The sequence below is a fragment of the Oxyura jamaicensis genome (genome assembly GCF_011077185.1).
Source record: "Oxyura jamaicensis isolate SHBP4307 breed ruddy duck chromosome 6 unlocalized genomic scaffold, BPBGC_Ojam_1.0 oxy6_random_OJ70851, whole genome shotgun sequence".
In the NCBI taxonomy this organism is placed as follows: domain Eukaryota; kingdom Metazoa; phylum Chordata; class Aves; order Anseriformes; family Anatidae; genus Oxyura; species Oxyura jamaicensis.
In genome coordinates, this window is record NW_023304003.1 from 1,669 (window position 1) to 17,023 (window position 15,355).

The 15,355-nt window shown below is 60.9% G+C and overlaps 1 protein-coding gene across 2 annotated transcripts; it reads left to right on the top strand.

Annotated features, from left to right (window-relative positions):
- Positions 1-517: 517 nt before the first annotated feature.
- Positions 518-12,188, top strand: LOC118157484 (PH and SEC7 domain-containing protein 1-like). 2 transcript variants are annotated; one of them, XM_035311833.1, is made up of 5 exons: positions 518-924; positions 5,764-6,574; positions 6,650-6,752; positions 6,860-7,316; positions 11,510-12,188. In XM_035311833.1, the coding sequence occupies exons 2-5, from the start codon at positions 5,831-5,833 to the stop codon at positions 11,955-11,957; spliced, it is 1,752 nt and encodes a 583-aa protein (XP_035167724.1). In that variant the 5' UTR covers positions 518-924; positions 5,764-5,830; the 3' UTR covers positions 11,958-12,188. The 2 variants fall into 2 exon arrangements, with proteins under 2 accessions (XP_035167724.1, XP_035167725.1); XM_035311834.1 differs by lacking the exon at positions 518-924 and adding an exon at positions 2,954-3,145.
- Positions 12,189-15,355: the final 3,167 nt, after the last annotated feature.

A 15,355-nucleotide genomic window follows, 5' to 3' on the forward strand; every position in this document is an offset into this window, starting at 1 on the left:
AATATACTGTGAGACCTAAAAAAAATAAATAAAGTAAAATAGAAGTAAAGCCAAGCCAAGCTGTGCAAGTCAGGGTTGGAAGGGGAAGGTGCCCGAGGAGCTTCTTCCTACACACCAACGTTGAGCTGCTCTGGCAGCATCCCCTCATGCACCCACTGCTTGATGTCTCCCAGGCTTTCGTTGCATGCCTAGCACGTGTCCACATTTCCATGCTGGAGCCTTTGCCCGGTGTCTGGGCTAGATACTCCGTTCCCTCACCACGCTTGTAATTACTCCCCCTTGACTGACACTTCAGGGTTCCCACACTATTTTACAATTAGGTCTGTGACCACACTGCCTCCCTGCTGCGTTAGGCTGTGTGCCTGGGGCCCGCTGCCCCTCTCCTGCAGAAGACACTCCCTGCATTCCCTGCTCATTCCTCCCTGCACCCTTTCACCTTTCTCCCTGTGAATCTGAAGGTGGAGGGAAGGGATTTGCTGCAGAGCGAGTTAGAGAGCAGCTCCAAAGATCTGTGCTGCAGCACAAGCTGTGTCCTGGGAGGCTACACCAAAGAACTGCAGATTTGGGTTGTTTCAGGCTAAATTCATCTATCCAGTGTGGTGACTTTTGGGGGCCTGAGCAGCCTGCTGGCACCCAGGTTGCTCCCTCCCCACAGAGAGCACACCCCACCAGGCAGAACCCGCTGACTGCTTTCCTTCAAGACCATCTTTTCCCTGAGCATCTTTTTACCAAGAGATACTCCCACACAATTGTTCCCTTAACTGCTGTGTAGGGAGATTATTTATGGCTCCAACTGCGCTGGGGCCCCACCTCCCACATCCCCAGGACAGGTTTTACCACGCTGGCGTTCTTGCCTTCGTCCCGATGGAGCGATGCTGGTGCTGGCAGACACCCCAGGGCCGCGTCCTCACCCAGCCTTAGCAGGTGAGTGCCCCCCCAAGCTGGGAGCAGAAGGCAGCCGGAGCCAGGGGATGCCCACGTCTCCGCTGCTGGGGACCCGGGATGGCAGGAGGGCCCTGGTGCTGATCTGTCACCACCTCCTAGCCTGGGTGAGCGCTAGAGCAGCATTTGTGTGCTGAGCAAAAGGAAGGGTGTTTGCACCATTTATCCCTAGCCACCAGCCTGGCGGAGTTAACAGATAAGTGCAGCAACCCATTGCAGACTCAGCTTATGCTGCAGTGGGTTTTTAATATCTGGCGAGGATGTGGTTGGGTGTTGGCACAGAAGGGATTAATTAGAGCCGTGTAGTTAAGCTCGGGCCCCGAGGGAATGCACATGACCTCACAGGTTGCCCCGGAGCCAGAGCCCTCGGTGTGGAGACAAAGGGAGCTCGGCTTCCTCGCCTCCCCCAGGACTCCTGCGGGGCCAGGCTCTCCATTTCCATGGTGTTCCCCCAGCTGGGTGAGGAGCACCCACCTGCCTCACAGCCATGCCCGCGCTGGCAGGGCCGCACTGCACACTGAGGCCAAAGCACAGCCCCACTGCCTTTGGCAGCAGAGGGACATGCTGGGGGTCAGCGGCGTGTGGCTCCCTCCTGCCACCTGGCTCTGTCCAGCTGCTGGGACAGTCGGATGGCTCCAGTTAGCTTCTTCCTGGGAAGAAGTTGCTCACTGTGCTGCTCCGGTGACACCCAGACCCTTCTGGGCTCGGCAGGGATGGGAGCACTGCAGGGCTGCCGAGGTGAGCAAGGACAAAGCCAGCAGTAGCTACACAGAGCTCTGGCTGGGCTTGAGGAGCCGGCAGAGACCAGGAGGTGGAAGGGGCGGCGTGGGGCCAGACAGGCTCATGCAGGGTTTGGTGCCAGGTGACAGCGAGCACAGAGGCTTCTGCCCTGGAGGCGCAGGGCTGCGGGAAGGCGAAGGGCTGTGGCTGGGGCAGACGGCGGTACGGGGGGCGATGGAGCCGGGAGGGCGCAGGTGTGTCTGTCCCGGTGTGGGCACGCCAGGAGAGCTCTGAGCTCTTCCACTTGGTTAAATTTGTCGCTCCGGCGGCAGCTTAGAGAAAAGCCTCCCCCCCCCCACCCGCCGCCCTCCTGCCATCAAGAAGCTGCTGAAGGAATCAGGTCGCTGATCCCGTGGCAGCGAGGCCCCTAATTAGCCCAGCTTTGCTCGAGTCGGCCGGGAAAGCCGTCAGCGTGCGAGGCAGCTCGGGGACCTGCAGTCCCCAGCGTGGGGGGGACGGGCTGCGCAGGCAGGAGCCTGCAGGAGGAGCGGAGAAAATGGCAGTGCTGCCATGCATTAAAGATGAGGGGAGCGTGCTGCTTCCTCCCGGTGTCTCTGTGCCCGGGCAGGGAGATGGGGACACGCTTCTGGGTGACGGTGAGGGCAGGTGGGCACAGAGCCAGTCTTGCCCTTGGCCAGGAGAGCAGCACAAAGGGGCAAGCTCCCCCAAATTCCTCCTGAGCACACTGTGGGCATGCGAGGCACCGGCTCTCCCGGGCCTCTCCTCTCTCTCACACCTGGTAACGATTGCTGGGCTGGCTAATAAAGCGCTCTTTAATTGCAAATCGATCGGGCAGCGAGTGCTGGCTGCCAGCCGCCGCGTGCAGGCCGTGGCTGGGTCCCCACCGCTGCACCTCTGGCCCCGTGCGGGATGTGGGCAGGATGCATGGGGTGGTGGATGTTTTTTTTTTTTCCCATCCTTGAGGTTTCTTGCAGTTGGGGTGGCGTTTCCCACCCGTGGGCAGCCCAGGTGGGACCTGTGGCACCTTTGGGGTTTTGTCCCCGCGCCCCACGGGCAGTGGTGCCGTGCAGGTGCCCACGGTGGGTGGCACAGGGACAGGGACACGCCGAGGGTCGGTGCCGTGGGGCCGGGGTCACGGCGCCACCCCGGGACACGCACCCCGGGGACGCTCCCCGCGGCCACCGCCGGTCCCGGTGCCACCGGGGGGGGGCGGGACACGGCTCCCCGCGGGGCTGCCATTGGCTGCCGGGGCTGTCAGCGGGGCGGAGTGACGGCCCCGCGCCGGGATTAGCGCGGCGGGGAGCGGCGGGCTGGGGACGGTGGCACCGCGCCGAGCCGAGCCGTGCCGGTGGCACCGAGCCGTGCAAGCCGTGCTGTGCCGAGCCGAGCCGAGCCGAGCCGAGCCGGGCGGCAGCATCGCGGAGCAGCGGAGGATGCGGCGGAGGCGGCGGCGGCAGTGCCGGTAACGGCGGGGCCGGGGGCCGGGTGGCCGCGGCGGGGCAAGTTGCAGCACTTGCGGGTCGCAGCCGTGGCGGCGGGGAGCGGCGGGGCCGCGGGGACAGCGGGGAGCTCCCGGCCGGGGGCTGCGTCCTCGGCTGGATGCCACATCCACTGATCCCGGCCAGGCGGGAGGTGCGGGGCGAGGGAGGACGGGCGGGGGGCACGGGGGGAACACAGGTCCCTGCCCTTCCCTCCCGTCTCTACCCCGTTCTTTGCACCCCCCCCCCCCCCCTTTTTTTTTTTTTTTAAAAAAAAAGATGGTTGTTCCCTCGCATCCCCCACGCGTCTCGCGTGGGTGTGCTCTTCCCCCGCAGCACGGCAGCGCCCGGTGCCTGCTGCTTCCCCCTCGCCGCCCCACTCAGCACTGGCACGGCACAGGGGCCAGCAGGAGCCCCCCGCCACCCCCTGGGCTGCTGAGAAGCTGAGAGCAAGTTTCTTGTGCACCTGAGAGGTTCCAGCGGGAAATGAACCCCCCACACCGGTGTGAAGCCTCCCACTGCCATCCCGAGTCTTTCTCCCTGGACGCGTGCCCCCGCTGCCCGTGGCTTCCTTCCCTTCGCACAGCTTCTGCCCTGGGCAGCGGGACCAGCAAGGCTCCCCCAGGTGCCTTTCAGCCCAGCCCCATTCATCACGGTGATTTAAGGAGCATCGTTTTGATTCATGATTTAAATTGGCAAGCAGGAAGTCTCAGCTACATCATGGATTTTTCATCTCGGTTGCGTTAGTGCTTTTTGCCTTTCATTATTAAAGAAAGGCTCACTCCGCTGGATGGAGTAACAGGCTGGCTCCGGTGCCTTGCAGACGGCATGGCCTTTGCTACGAGTCTGATGATCCTCCCTCGATAACCGGGAGGACACGCTGTGCTCATCCCATTTATTTCAGCAATAACTCGTGTACATGGAGATAGGCTGTTTTTTATAGGTTTGTTATGTTACGGTGAATGCCGACTATTTTCTGGTGATAACTTTTTTCCTTGGCATGTGTGTCAGTCCACATTTAGATAAAAAGTGGGATTTCAGCTGAAATATATAAACCCAGCATTTTTGTTATTTATCAGTTAAGCAACCTTGAATGTGAGGATAACCATAACAGGGGAAAAGATTGTAAAAACAGTAACTGACATCTTAAACAGAGAATATTTTCTGCAGCGAGTGAATTGCAGATTGCTGCTGCTCAGTAGGAGCCAAATTTTTCAGAAGTGTAGTAGTGCAGATAGAGAGGCGCCCGCCCCACGTGGGTGATTTGGGCTGTTTTATTAAGAGTTATGTCTCTGCATCCCTCGAGCCTAAACACCACTGAAAATCCAGTCCTGTGCCCTTCGGTGTAATCCTGTCTGTTTTGCACTGAGAAACGGGGAGAAGAAATCGTGCTTTCCTCCATTTGCAAGTAGTGTTTGGTTCCTTGCTTTCAAGTGGTGAGATCCAAGCATGAGAATGAGTACCTCTGTGTCCAGGGAAGCCAAAAGCCGCCAGGGCTGAACCTTTGCTGTGCACCAGGAGTTCAGAGGAGCTTGGGGAAAGCCGAGTCCACATGTTAGCTGCCCTGTGAGAAGGACCAGTGCCGGCAGCACTGAGGGTGTTGGCACCTACCTTGCCATGCAGTGCCTCGCCATGCTGGGGTGACAGGGATCCCTGGCAGGGGAGCAGTCCCGAGGCAGGGGCAGGCGAGCCGGGGTCGTGTTGCTGGCACAGGCGCACTCGCTCCCCCCGGGGCAGGACTGTCTCAACCACTGCTTTTTGGATCTGCTGGTGTTGACAGCTCTGTCTGCGCCACGGATCGCAGCTGCAGCATATGACGGGGTGACATAGTTAAAACACAAGTTGACCTCCAAAGAGACAGGCTTCTTGCTCGTGCTGATGGTGTCAAACTCCTTCAGTGGGTGTAATCTGGGGATGTCTCAGTGATCCAGTGTATTCTCCCTTGTTGAGGTGATTTTAGGTAGCTACAGGTAGTAAAAGTATTCAGCAGCATGCTCTCCCACCACGTCTGGGTGGTGCTGGTCTACAGGGGCAGCGCCTGAGCGTCCAGGGGACCCAGGGAAGGAAGCGCTCCCCTGGTGTGCCCAGAGCCTGGGCGAGGAGCTGCTGGTGTCCCCACGGTGGGGCTGGTGTGATGGACACTGTCTGCCTGTGAACATCTATCTCATGCTTCCTGCTGCAGGAGGGAGCTCGGACAGGGTTGTCTCACCTGGAGCTCTTTCTGAGCTGAGCTGCCATGAGGACAGGGCACCCACCCATTGTATGTCCTCTCCATTGCTCTAGCCCCCTGTGGCCATGTGGAGTCTGATCACATCGCAGAGCCACTCATCCCCATCCTGTTCCTGAGGACCTGGCGCTCCTCCTGGCATTCCTGGCCCCCACTTGGTGAAGTCCATCTGGGGGCTTCGGAGCTGCCCCGGTGCCCTCAGCCATGCCCTTGCATCAGTCTGGGTATGGGGCAGTTGGGGCTCCTCTTCTTGGGCCACCTGTCTGCAGATGCTTGGGCCAATCCGCACCCTACACCCATCTCTGAGCAGCATTCCCCTGTCTGCATCTCCCCGTCTTGTGCCCCGTCCTCTAACCACCTCTCCTTGCCCTTTAGGGCTGCCTGAGGATGCCTTGCCCTGCCTGGCTCCGGACCTGACGCCTGCGTTCCCCTCTCCGTCAGCATGGCGCAGGCGGGAGGCCTCATCCACCTCCCCACCGCTGAGGGCTGCGCCGCCTCTCCCCCACCCTTCTCCCACCACGGAGACCACCGGCCCTGGCCTCCAGCCGCCGCCAGCCCCGAGCCGGGCCGCCGCAGCCCCCCGCGCTGCCTCACCCCCAACCTCAACGCCGGCCGCCTCCACCTCCTGCGCAAGGGCCTGGCCCCCGACGCCCGCCGCTGCCCCCTCGGCCTCTACAACAGCACGGGCTCCCTGGCCCACAAGCCAACAGAGACGGGGCCCTTCGGCAACGGCGGCTGCCCGGGCGGGGGGCGCCTGACGGCCCCCTGCACCCCGCGGAGGGGCCAGCAGGTTGCGGGGCTCGCCTCGCCCGGCAGCCGCAGCCCGCTGGTGGCCCCCGAGGGACGCAGCTCCGTCGTCACCTTCCGCTTCATCGAGAAGGCCAGCGTGCGGCCCCTCGGCGGCCCCCCGGCCCCCCGGGAGAACGGGCCCTGTGGTGTGGAGCTCGGAGAGGGCTGGTGTGTGCCCCCCAGCCAGCCCCAGCCCCAGGAGCGGCTGCTCCGCAAGCTGAAGCTGGAGGCCTCCGTGTCCGACCCACTCCTGGCTGGCAGCAGGTCCCCGGGGGAGACGCGTCCCCGCGGGGGCGGGAGGGACGCCTGCACCCTCGCTGCCAGCTGCCTCTTCAGCTCCCTCACCAACGGGCTGCAGGCCCCACCGGGGGACGTCCCTGCTGGCCCCCGGCCCCAGGTAGGTGCCCGTGACCCCACGCTGGGCTGAGATGGCCCAGCCCCATCGCCCACTGACCACCATGTCCCCCCGCAGGGCAGCGCCTGGCCATGCCCCCGGCAGAGCTCAGCCCATGCCCAGCGCATCGCCAGGGCCAAGTGGGAGTTCTTCTATGGCTCACTGGAGGCCCCAAAGGCAGGTAAGGTGTTGGGCAGGGACCTGTTGCTACCAGCTGGTCCGGGGGGGACACAGAGCCCTGATCTACTGGGACCTGGGGTCAAACGGGGGCTCTGGGCTCTCTTCCAGGCTCCTCGCCCCCCCTTGCTGAGCCGTCCCCGAATCCTGGCTGCCTGCTGCCCGTGGAGCCACAGAAGTCGGTGCCCGAGCACGGCCTGAGCCACGTGGAGGTGGAGATCGAGGTGTCCCCGCTGGGCGGCAAGGAGCACGGCTCCTGTGAGACGGGCATCATAAGGAGGACGGTGAAGTACTCCGAGACAGACCTGGACACCGTGCCGCTGCGGTGCTATCGTGAAACCAACATCGATGATATCCTGGCTGAGAAGGATGAGGTGGATTCGGCTATTGAGAGCCAAAAGGACAGCGAGAGCAACCCCAGCTTCATGGGGACCCCAGGCCGGAGGAACAGCACACCCGAGGGGCTCTCTGAGCACAGCACCAAGCGCGCGAAGGACGGACTGCGTGGCAGAGACGTGGAGGAGGACAATGAGGTGTTCGAGGCCATGAGGAAGGAGAACAGGGAAAGGTGAGGCTCAGCATGTGAGGGCAGAAAGCTCCCCTCGCCCTTCTCGGTATCCCAAGTGTGTGACAAAACGGGCTCTGCCAAACAAGTGCCCAAGCCAAAACTCTCGGCAGCTGTGTCTGAGCTGTGCGTGGGGTCGGGGGGGGCCTGGAGCACCCTGCGGGGCTGGGGGTCCCTCGCTGCCCCATGGAAGGAGTGGGGTGGTGCTGGTGTCCAGTGCAGGGCACAGACCTCAGGACCCACTCCCGTGGAGACAAGTCCTGAGCTCAGGTCACCTGTCCGAGCCAGGGCACTCGGGTGACAGTGTCAGGGGAGCTCTTTGGGCTGGAGAGAGCCTTTTCACACCACTGCACTGTGCGTCATTTCTCACTTGTGTGGCAAAATATCGTGTACCAGGACGGTGGTGGACCCTTGGGTGGGATGAGGGGGCTCAGCTTCATCAGCAAACGCTCCACACGTGGGGGCAAGGTCTCGTTGGGGAAGCAGAGCCAGGCGGTCCCCGCGTGCCAGGACGGGGGGGTGCCTGGCAGCGTGCACTGCCACACTGTGCCAAAGGCGGGCAGGATGCACGGGGGTGGAAGAAAAGGAAGAGGGAGGTTTTGGTGTTGGTGGTGGGAAGAGATGATAGAAAAAATAACTTGCAGTGGTGCCCCTGCTCTGGGAGGGAGAAGCGTGAGGCTCTGGGCTGCAGTGGAAGGGAAGGTGCACATTGCGGAGGGGAGCTGGGCTCCTGCTGTTTTTTCCAAGAAGGAAATGCATTTTTTTTTCCAAATGAATTGTCATAGAAGATTTGCAAAGCTGTAAAGTTATATTATTATCACTCCAAGCAAGTTCTTCAAGTTGCTGTAACCATTATCTTACGTGGTGATAATCTATTTCCAAACCTGTACTAGGCCATTACAATTCCTGTGGGCTGTAAGCCTAGACCTGCTTTTTGTCCTCTGAGACACCTTACCGCAGCGCGCCAGGCAGTGCTGGAGAGGTCGGATGTGTACTGAAATGCATTGCTGCCCTGAAACACGGTGCTCCCGGTATGAGTGTATAGTGGTGGTGTGCCCGTTTTACACAGCTGCTCTGTAGACCCGTGGCTTTCGGCTTTTTTTTGGTGTGCAGACCCCTGCCTGCTCCCCAGCTGGGTGCAGACCCTGCAGGCAGCATGCTGAAAATTGCTCGCCTAAAGCTGCAAGCTCGTTCGGTACCTGCAGTACAGCCCTGGGCTTTTGCTTACACGCCGCTTCCGAGCTCTGCAGCTGCAGTCCTCCCTCCTGTTCACCAGTCACTGGTATTGATGTTTGCTACTCCAAGCTTTCTGCTTCGCCTGCTTGCAGGAGGGGTGATGCTGGGGCGATTACAAAGGCCCCTTACCCCACAGAATCCCAGGAGCCAGCGGCACCCTGCTCTGCCAGAGCTGTTACAAACCAGCAGTTTTTCTGAAGAGCTTTGTTGGTAGCCGGAAGGACCAGCCCTGCAAAATTGCTGAAGCACCATCAGATGCTGATTTGCAGATATAAATCCCTTTGGAAACCTAGCCTTAGGGGTTTAGCACCCTCTGCAAGGGGGGGTTGGCTGGGCACTGTCTTGTTGCCCTTCATATTCTGGCCAAAGGGCACCTCCTGTGTGATCTGCCCTCCAAAATAAGAGATGTGCTAACAGCTGGCAGGACATCAGGCTGAAAAATCCAATACAGAATCAAATAAGACATGGAAAGTGACAGAAGAAACAGCGTCTTTGTCCAGCAAATCCTCTCCCTGAGTATATTTAGAGCCAGCTCTACAACTAATGACCAGCCTAAGCCTTTACTGTCTTTATTCCCATTAGTGGCAGGGAGCTGAGACCTGTCAGCAAGAGCGGGCTCATCCGCCCCCTCCCCGAGCATCCCCGGCGGGTCAGTAAGGTGGTGGCAGGGCCTGCCATGACCAGCAGCGCCGATGCCCCGGCCAAGGAGCCAGAGGAGGCTTTGCAGCACGGTGCCCCGGTCCCTGGAGTGTGCAGGGCTGGCCGGAGGCAGAAGCACCTTTTCTCCCTGGAAGTGGAGCAGCCTTGCCCAGGACAGCCCTTGGGCCTTCTGCCAGGGGAGCCTTCCCGGAGGGGACGCGTGTCCCCTGCTCACCCACCTGGCCCACCTCCAGGAGTGGATCACCGTGTGTCCCACACCAGCTCGAAGCCAGAAATACGTTTTTGCGCTGCCTGCCGCTGCTGTGCAGGTGCTTGACTGCACCCTCAGCATCTCCTCCCCTCGCGCTGCCCGGCTGCACTGCCTGGCCCTGGGGCTGAGCCTCCTGCACCGCCCCTGCCTGGGGGAGCCACAGGCAGAGCCAGGCAGGGCTGGGCAGCGCGGGGCAGGCTGCTGACCCTGCTGGGGCAAGCAGACCCTGTGCCTGTGCTGCTGTGACGAGGTACTGCTGGGTCTGAATGGGTTTGCTTACAGCTGGCTTGCTATTTTGGGGTGGAGAGATTGTTCCTGCAGCTCAGATGGTGCGGACAGAAGCAGCTATGTTTTCTCAGTGTTTTGGCGGCAATAAGCTTGATGACAAAAATAAGCCCGATTCCCTTACCCTCCCCTGGGAACGAGGTCCTTTCTGTCTGCGGCTGTTGTCCTTTCCTGTACAGCCCCTGGCCCTCCTTATGGATGCAAGACACAAAATGAAGTCAGCAGCATTAAGCTCATCTCAGCAGCACAGTGCAAAATGGTGAGAACAGTGAATGCACATTCGCAGTTGTAAATGCTGAGGGGTCTCTTCTCCCACGTCCTCATCAGAAAGTCCCCTCTGAGGTGGCTCCCAGGGCTCGTGCTGGACTGGTAAGGACGCAGTGCAGTGCTATGCAGCTGGGGAAATGCTCTTGGATTGACAAGAGCAGCCTTCATCCTGCCTTTCCTACCCACTGCTCACTTAGCTGGGCTCCCTTTGAGGCCACCTGCATCTGGTGCAGTGAAGCTGGCAGCTCGTGGCCTGGTGAATAATCAGGGTGAGATTTTTGAGCAGCGTGTGAAAGCTAATGAATGAGAAAACCACTTGGTGCTTCAAACAGCAATGCATTTTCTGAGCCTTCTGTATGAGGCTGTTTGTTCATAACAAATGTTATGACAAGCTGGATCAGTTCTTTGCTTTTAATCAGGAAAGAGAGTGGCATAACAAGTGCTTTTCTGGTACTTTAATGGAGCGATAGCAGCTTCTGAGTAAAACAGGCTTTTAGGGCTGTGCTTGTGCTTATATGACTGAAGCACTGCTGTTCTCGGTGTTGGGAGTATCCCTACTGCCACATGCTTGGACCGATGGGCGGGTTGCAACTTACCTCACCGACAGACGAAAAGTCTCGGGGGTTGGAGAGTTAGAAGCTCCTGTGTTGGGCTGGACCCAGACCCGTGCTGGAGCCGAGCTGAGCCTTCCTGCAGGGCTGATAGGTGACTGGATGATTAGCCAGGGCCAGGAGAGATGGGTTTGGGTGCCTTGGCAGGGAGCAGCACCTGGGGTTTTGCCCTTGCTGTCAGGATAGGATATCCTGCTCTCTCTGGAGTCATCCCCTGTGTTATTTTCACAGTGGTTCATCTTTGTAGGGGAGGTACAGCCGAGTGGCTAGAGCAGTCCCCTAGGAAGTAAGCCGGGCTGGGTGCAGGTGCTCTGACCACCAAGCCGTCCTGCTTTTTCCTCCTTCTTCAAGACGTGTGTTGGGAACTGCTGGCTGTGCAGACCTTGCAGGCAGGCTTTGCTCGGTGCCTGCGGTGTCGTGTATGTGGACAAAGGCATCGCGCTGTCCTCAGTGGCTTCGGGAGTGCTGTGGGTGCCGGGAGCTCTGAAGGCTCGTGGAAAATTCAAGCACTTGCAGATTTGGCTGGAAGTGGAGCTGAAGCACATCCTGGTTTGGTGCCTGAGCCGTTTATTGGATCTAGGCTGAAGGCGAGTGACTGGGAGCAGTAGCCCTCTCATAAGCTTCTTAGGAGGATGAGCCACTAAAGGAACAAAAGTCTGTAGCTCATTAAAGGAGAAGCATATGTCTGGAGGGAGGCCAGGCAGTCCCTCTTCCCATCATGTCTCGGGCAGGCAAGGCTTCTCCTCGGAGGTCTGGCGTCCTGCAGCTGCTCAGAGGAGACTTCTGCCCTCCCCAGTTTCCTTCCGGAGCAGTGCATGGGCTTTTGTTTCAGGGCTCTGATCCCTTGCTCCTCAGTGACCGGTTCTTCTCACTTTCTTTCCCTCTAGGATCATGGATCGAGACACGCAGGGTATGCTCAAGTCTCCAGTGCCTTTCCTGCTAGGGCACAGCCTCTCCAAGGATGGCATGGACTCTTTCAGCAAGCATTTTGAGAGCATCATGGAGTCCCATCGAGCCAAAGGCACGTCTTACACCAGCCTGGACTCCATTGACATCCTCTCCTCCCCAGCCCGCACCCATGGGACCTTTTTCACTTTTGACCTCCCAACCCTCACCCCAGAAGTACAGGGACAGATCCGAGACAGCGCCAAGCTGATCGAGGAGAACTTTGCTCCTCTGGCTCACTTGGAGCCGGACTCTGGGACCAGCTCGGCCACAGATGTGCCCTGGACCGAGAGGGAGGAGGAGCGAGGCAGGCAAAGGAAAGGCGTTCGGCGCAGCCCTTGCTGCTCAGAGGACAGCTTTGGCACTCCCTTGGCCTCCAACATGAGGTGAGTGACCAAATGTGCTTGCTGGGCCGCCAAGGCTCGGTGTGGAGTCTAACCCCGTGCTGCTTGTTTGTAGCCCGGGCCTAACCTCTGCTGCCAGGGAAAGGGAAGGGTCAGGACTGGGCTGTGCTGGTGTCCTGTGAGGTGGCTGGTCAGGCCAGTAGTCATCGTCCTGTTGTGGCAGGCATGTAGGTGAGAGCACATCCCATGTTTCATCTTCCCCAGCTGTGTTGGAAGCTACAGGTCTGTGAGCTTTCCTCCAGCCCACAGAAGTTCCCGTCGCGGGACAGCCCCATGGCTGTGGCGGCTGCAGGGAGAGGCCTGTCAGAAGTTGGGCGCTGGTAGAAATTCCACAGTCTGTCCTTGTGGAGGCCAGGGCTCCCTGACACTGCCGCTTCCCTCCCCATGTGCAGCAGCCTCCTGTTCCTTGCCGGGCAAGACCCCTGCAGTCCTGTACCTATTGCCCTGGCCTGACTTCGCCTCCACTTTGGCTCCGCTTGGGGAGGCCATGTGGGGATGCGAGCTTTGTGTCGCCGCTGGTGCCTGCAGTTGTGAGAGGAGGGTGGGATATCGCGTCTGCTTTGTGGTCTCTGGATCACCCCGAGGACATTTTGAAGGAGAGAGGTGCTGGCTAGGCCCTCCCCCTCTTTGGGACACCGAGGGCAGGGACATGGTGGCACAGAGGCCAGGCAAGATTTGTGCAGTGCAACTGGCGATGTCCAAGAGGCGCCGAGCAGCAGAGGGTGGCAGTATCCAGCCGTGGATCACTGCTTTCTGGAGGAGGAATCTGCTTCCTACCGCTCTGCCACGGCACAGGACCAAAGTGGAGAGCCCCAGTGACACTGCAGGGACAGTGCCTCGCTTACCATCCACAGACCCCGGGGTCCAACCGCAGCAACACCTCCACAGGGGCACAGGAGGAGCTGCGAGGGTGCAAGGACACAGCACCAGGAATGACATTGAGGTGCAGGGACGGGAAGCAGGACAGCTGGGGGTGCCCTTGGGGTGCTCCCATGAAGGGGCCTTTACTGGAAAGGGCTGGGGAAAGGATTTTGGGAACCCCTGTAGGTGCCGTGACACAGCTGGTGCTGGTGGGGTTGGAGCGGGGTTGCAGCTTTGCACGCAGGGTTCCTGATGGAGAACACAAGCAGGCCCAGGCCCGTGTGTGCTGCCGGCTGTCCCCATGTGTCCCCACACCTTTGGCATTGTTGGTTGCAGTGGTCGGTGTCAGATCGGGCTCTGTGCTGGGGGAATGGCTCTGCAGCCCGGGACTTCCCGTCTCTCCTGAGGGCACAAGTGGCCAGGCTGTAGGTGCCCCATGCGCTCCGCCGAGCCACGGGGCTCCCTGCCCCGGCCAGACAGCCTTGGCTCGTGGAGCCTCGAGGCTCAGACCAAGGCTCTGGCATCCCTCAGCACACGATATCCTCAGTCCATGGTTTTATCTTGACCTTGCGAGTAGGAAATTTGCCCCAGTGAAAACACAGCCAGCCCTCCCCGAGCACTGGGATGCCTCTGCCTCTTCTGGCGGCCTTGGCTGGAGGGCGGTGGGAGAGCAAGACCTCCAGCTGGAAGCTGGGTGAGGAGCAGAGGTGGGCACATGTCCCTGAGCCCTTTCCCCATTATATGGCACTTTGCAATGGGAAATGCTCTGCTGTTGAATTGCCCCACAGGGGGACACCCCACACTGTCACCTCCCGTGTGGGGCAGAGACTCTACGGGTGCCTGACCCTCGCTCTGGAGCTGATGCCCCCCTTGTGCAGCAGGAGGAGGTGTGCAGGTCCCCAGCTGTCAGGGGGCTGCTGTCCCCAGGGCAGTGACCCAGTGCGTGCACGGGGCCAGGAGCAGGAGGCAGGGTGCTGTGCCATGGCAGGGACATGGGGTCCCTCTGGGGCTGGTGGTGCTGGCAAGAGGGTGGTGTGGGAGCTGGGACAGTGGGAAGGTTGCTCCTGCGTCAGCAGACAGAATTTTGCAATTACAGATCCAAGTCCCAGGGCAGCCCTGGGGCAGGCACTGCAGATTGCAGAGCATCACCCCAGGGAGATGTACACGGGCAAACGTGTCCTCTGGGGGTGCATCTGCTCATCTCCCCATCCTGGACCACCCCGAGAAGTGTTTATCGCCGAGAGGTGGGGAGAGGGGATGTTAATTGCTGCCTGTGTCACCCCGCTAGAGGCAGGCTCCGTGGGGACCCGAATCCGGGACATGGCCTGGGGTGGGACAGAAAGCAGGGCAGGCAGGAGGAGCCCGCAGACTCCCCAGTGCACGGGGCAGACACCGCGGGGACGGGCAGCATGCCCCCGGGAGCTTGGCTCAAGGGAGAGCCCAGCCCTGGGGACGTGGCCGTGTGGGAGGACCAGAGCCTGGGGCTGGCAGGCTCCCAGCCGAGGCTGTGCCGGCCCCAAGCCTCCTCCGTGCCAGATCCCAGCTGCTGGCGTGTGCGGGAGCGCGGGGCCGTGCCAATAAGCGCTGCTGTGCTTCTTTATAAGGTGCCTTTTGTTGCTGCAGCCATCGGTGAGCTGGTGCCCCCCTTCCCTCTGGCAGAGGCCAGCCCAGGTCTGCCAGCTGCTCTCGAGTGACCTGAGCAGCAGTGGGGCTCCCAGTTGTCACTGGGCAAACTGGTGAGGGAGCACCCGAGTGCCGTGCCCAGTGGGGCTGAAGTGGGCAATGCAGCAGGGCGAGGGGAGGATGGAGAGAAGGGGAAGGGACAGGGGATAGCGTGGGGAAGGGCTGGGGAGAGAGCACAGCGGGGCTGGAGCCTGGGGCCTCTCTGCCAGCATGGTCTCGAGCCTGGCACTGCAGGAGAGGGAGCACAGAGGTGCTTTTCCCCCAAAAAAACTGCTCACCAGTAGAGGCTTTTCCCCCCAAAAACTGCTCACCAGTACCAACGTTCACCAGTGTCCAGGGGGCTTCATGCGGCTCGGGTCCCCCCAGGCATTCCTAGGCAGGGACAGCAATTGGGGTGGCACAGTTGGGGTGGCACAGTTGGGGTGGCACAGTTGGGGTGGTACATTTGGGGTGGCACTGCCAGGTGGCAGAATTTGGGCGGCACATTTGGGGTGGCACTGCTGGGTGGCACATTTGGCGTGGCACAGCTGGGGTGTCGCTGCCGGGTGTCTCTGCCCGGGGCACGATCCCGGCGGTGCCCGTCGCGCCGGGCGGGCACATGCCGCACACGTGCGTGCAGCGGCGGCGGCGGCGGCGGCTCGGGGACCCGCACCGGGGTCCGGGCGGAGGCGGGCACGGCGCGGTGAGGCTCGGCGGGCGGGGCGGGGAGGGGCGGCGGCGCGGCGCGGCATGGCCGGCGGTGGAAGGGAAGGGAAGGGCAGGGAAAAAGGGAGGGGAAGGGCAGGGAGCGGCGGGGCGAGAAGGGGCCGGCGGCGGCTCGGTGCCCGTGGCCCCGGGGCG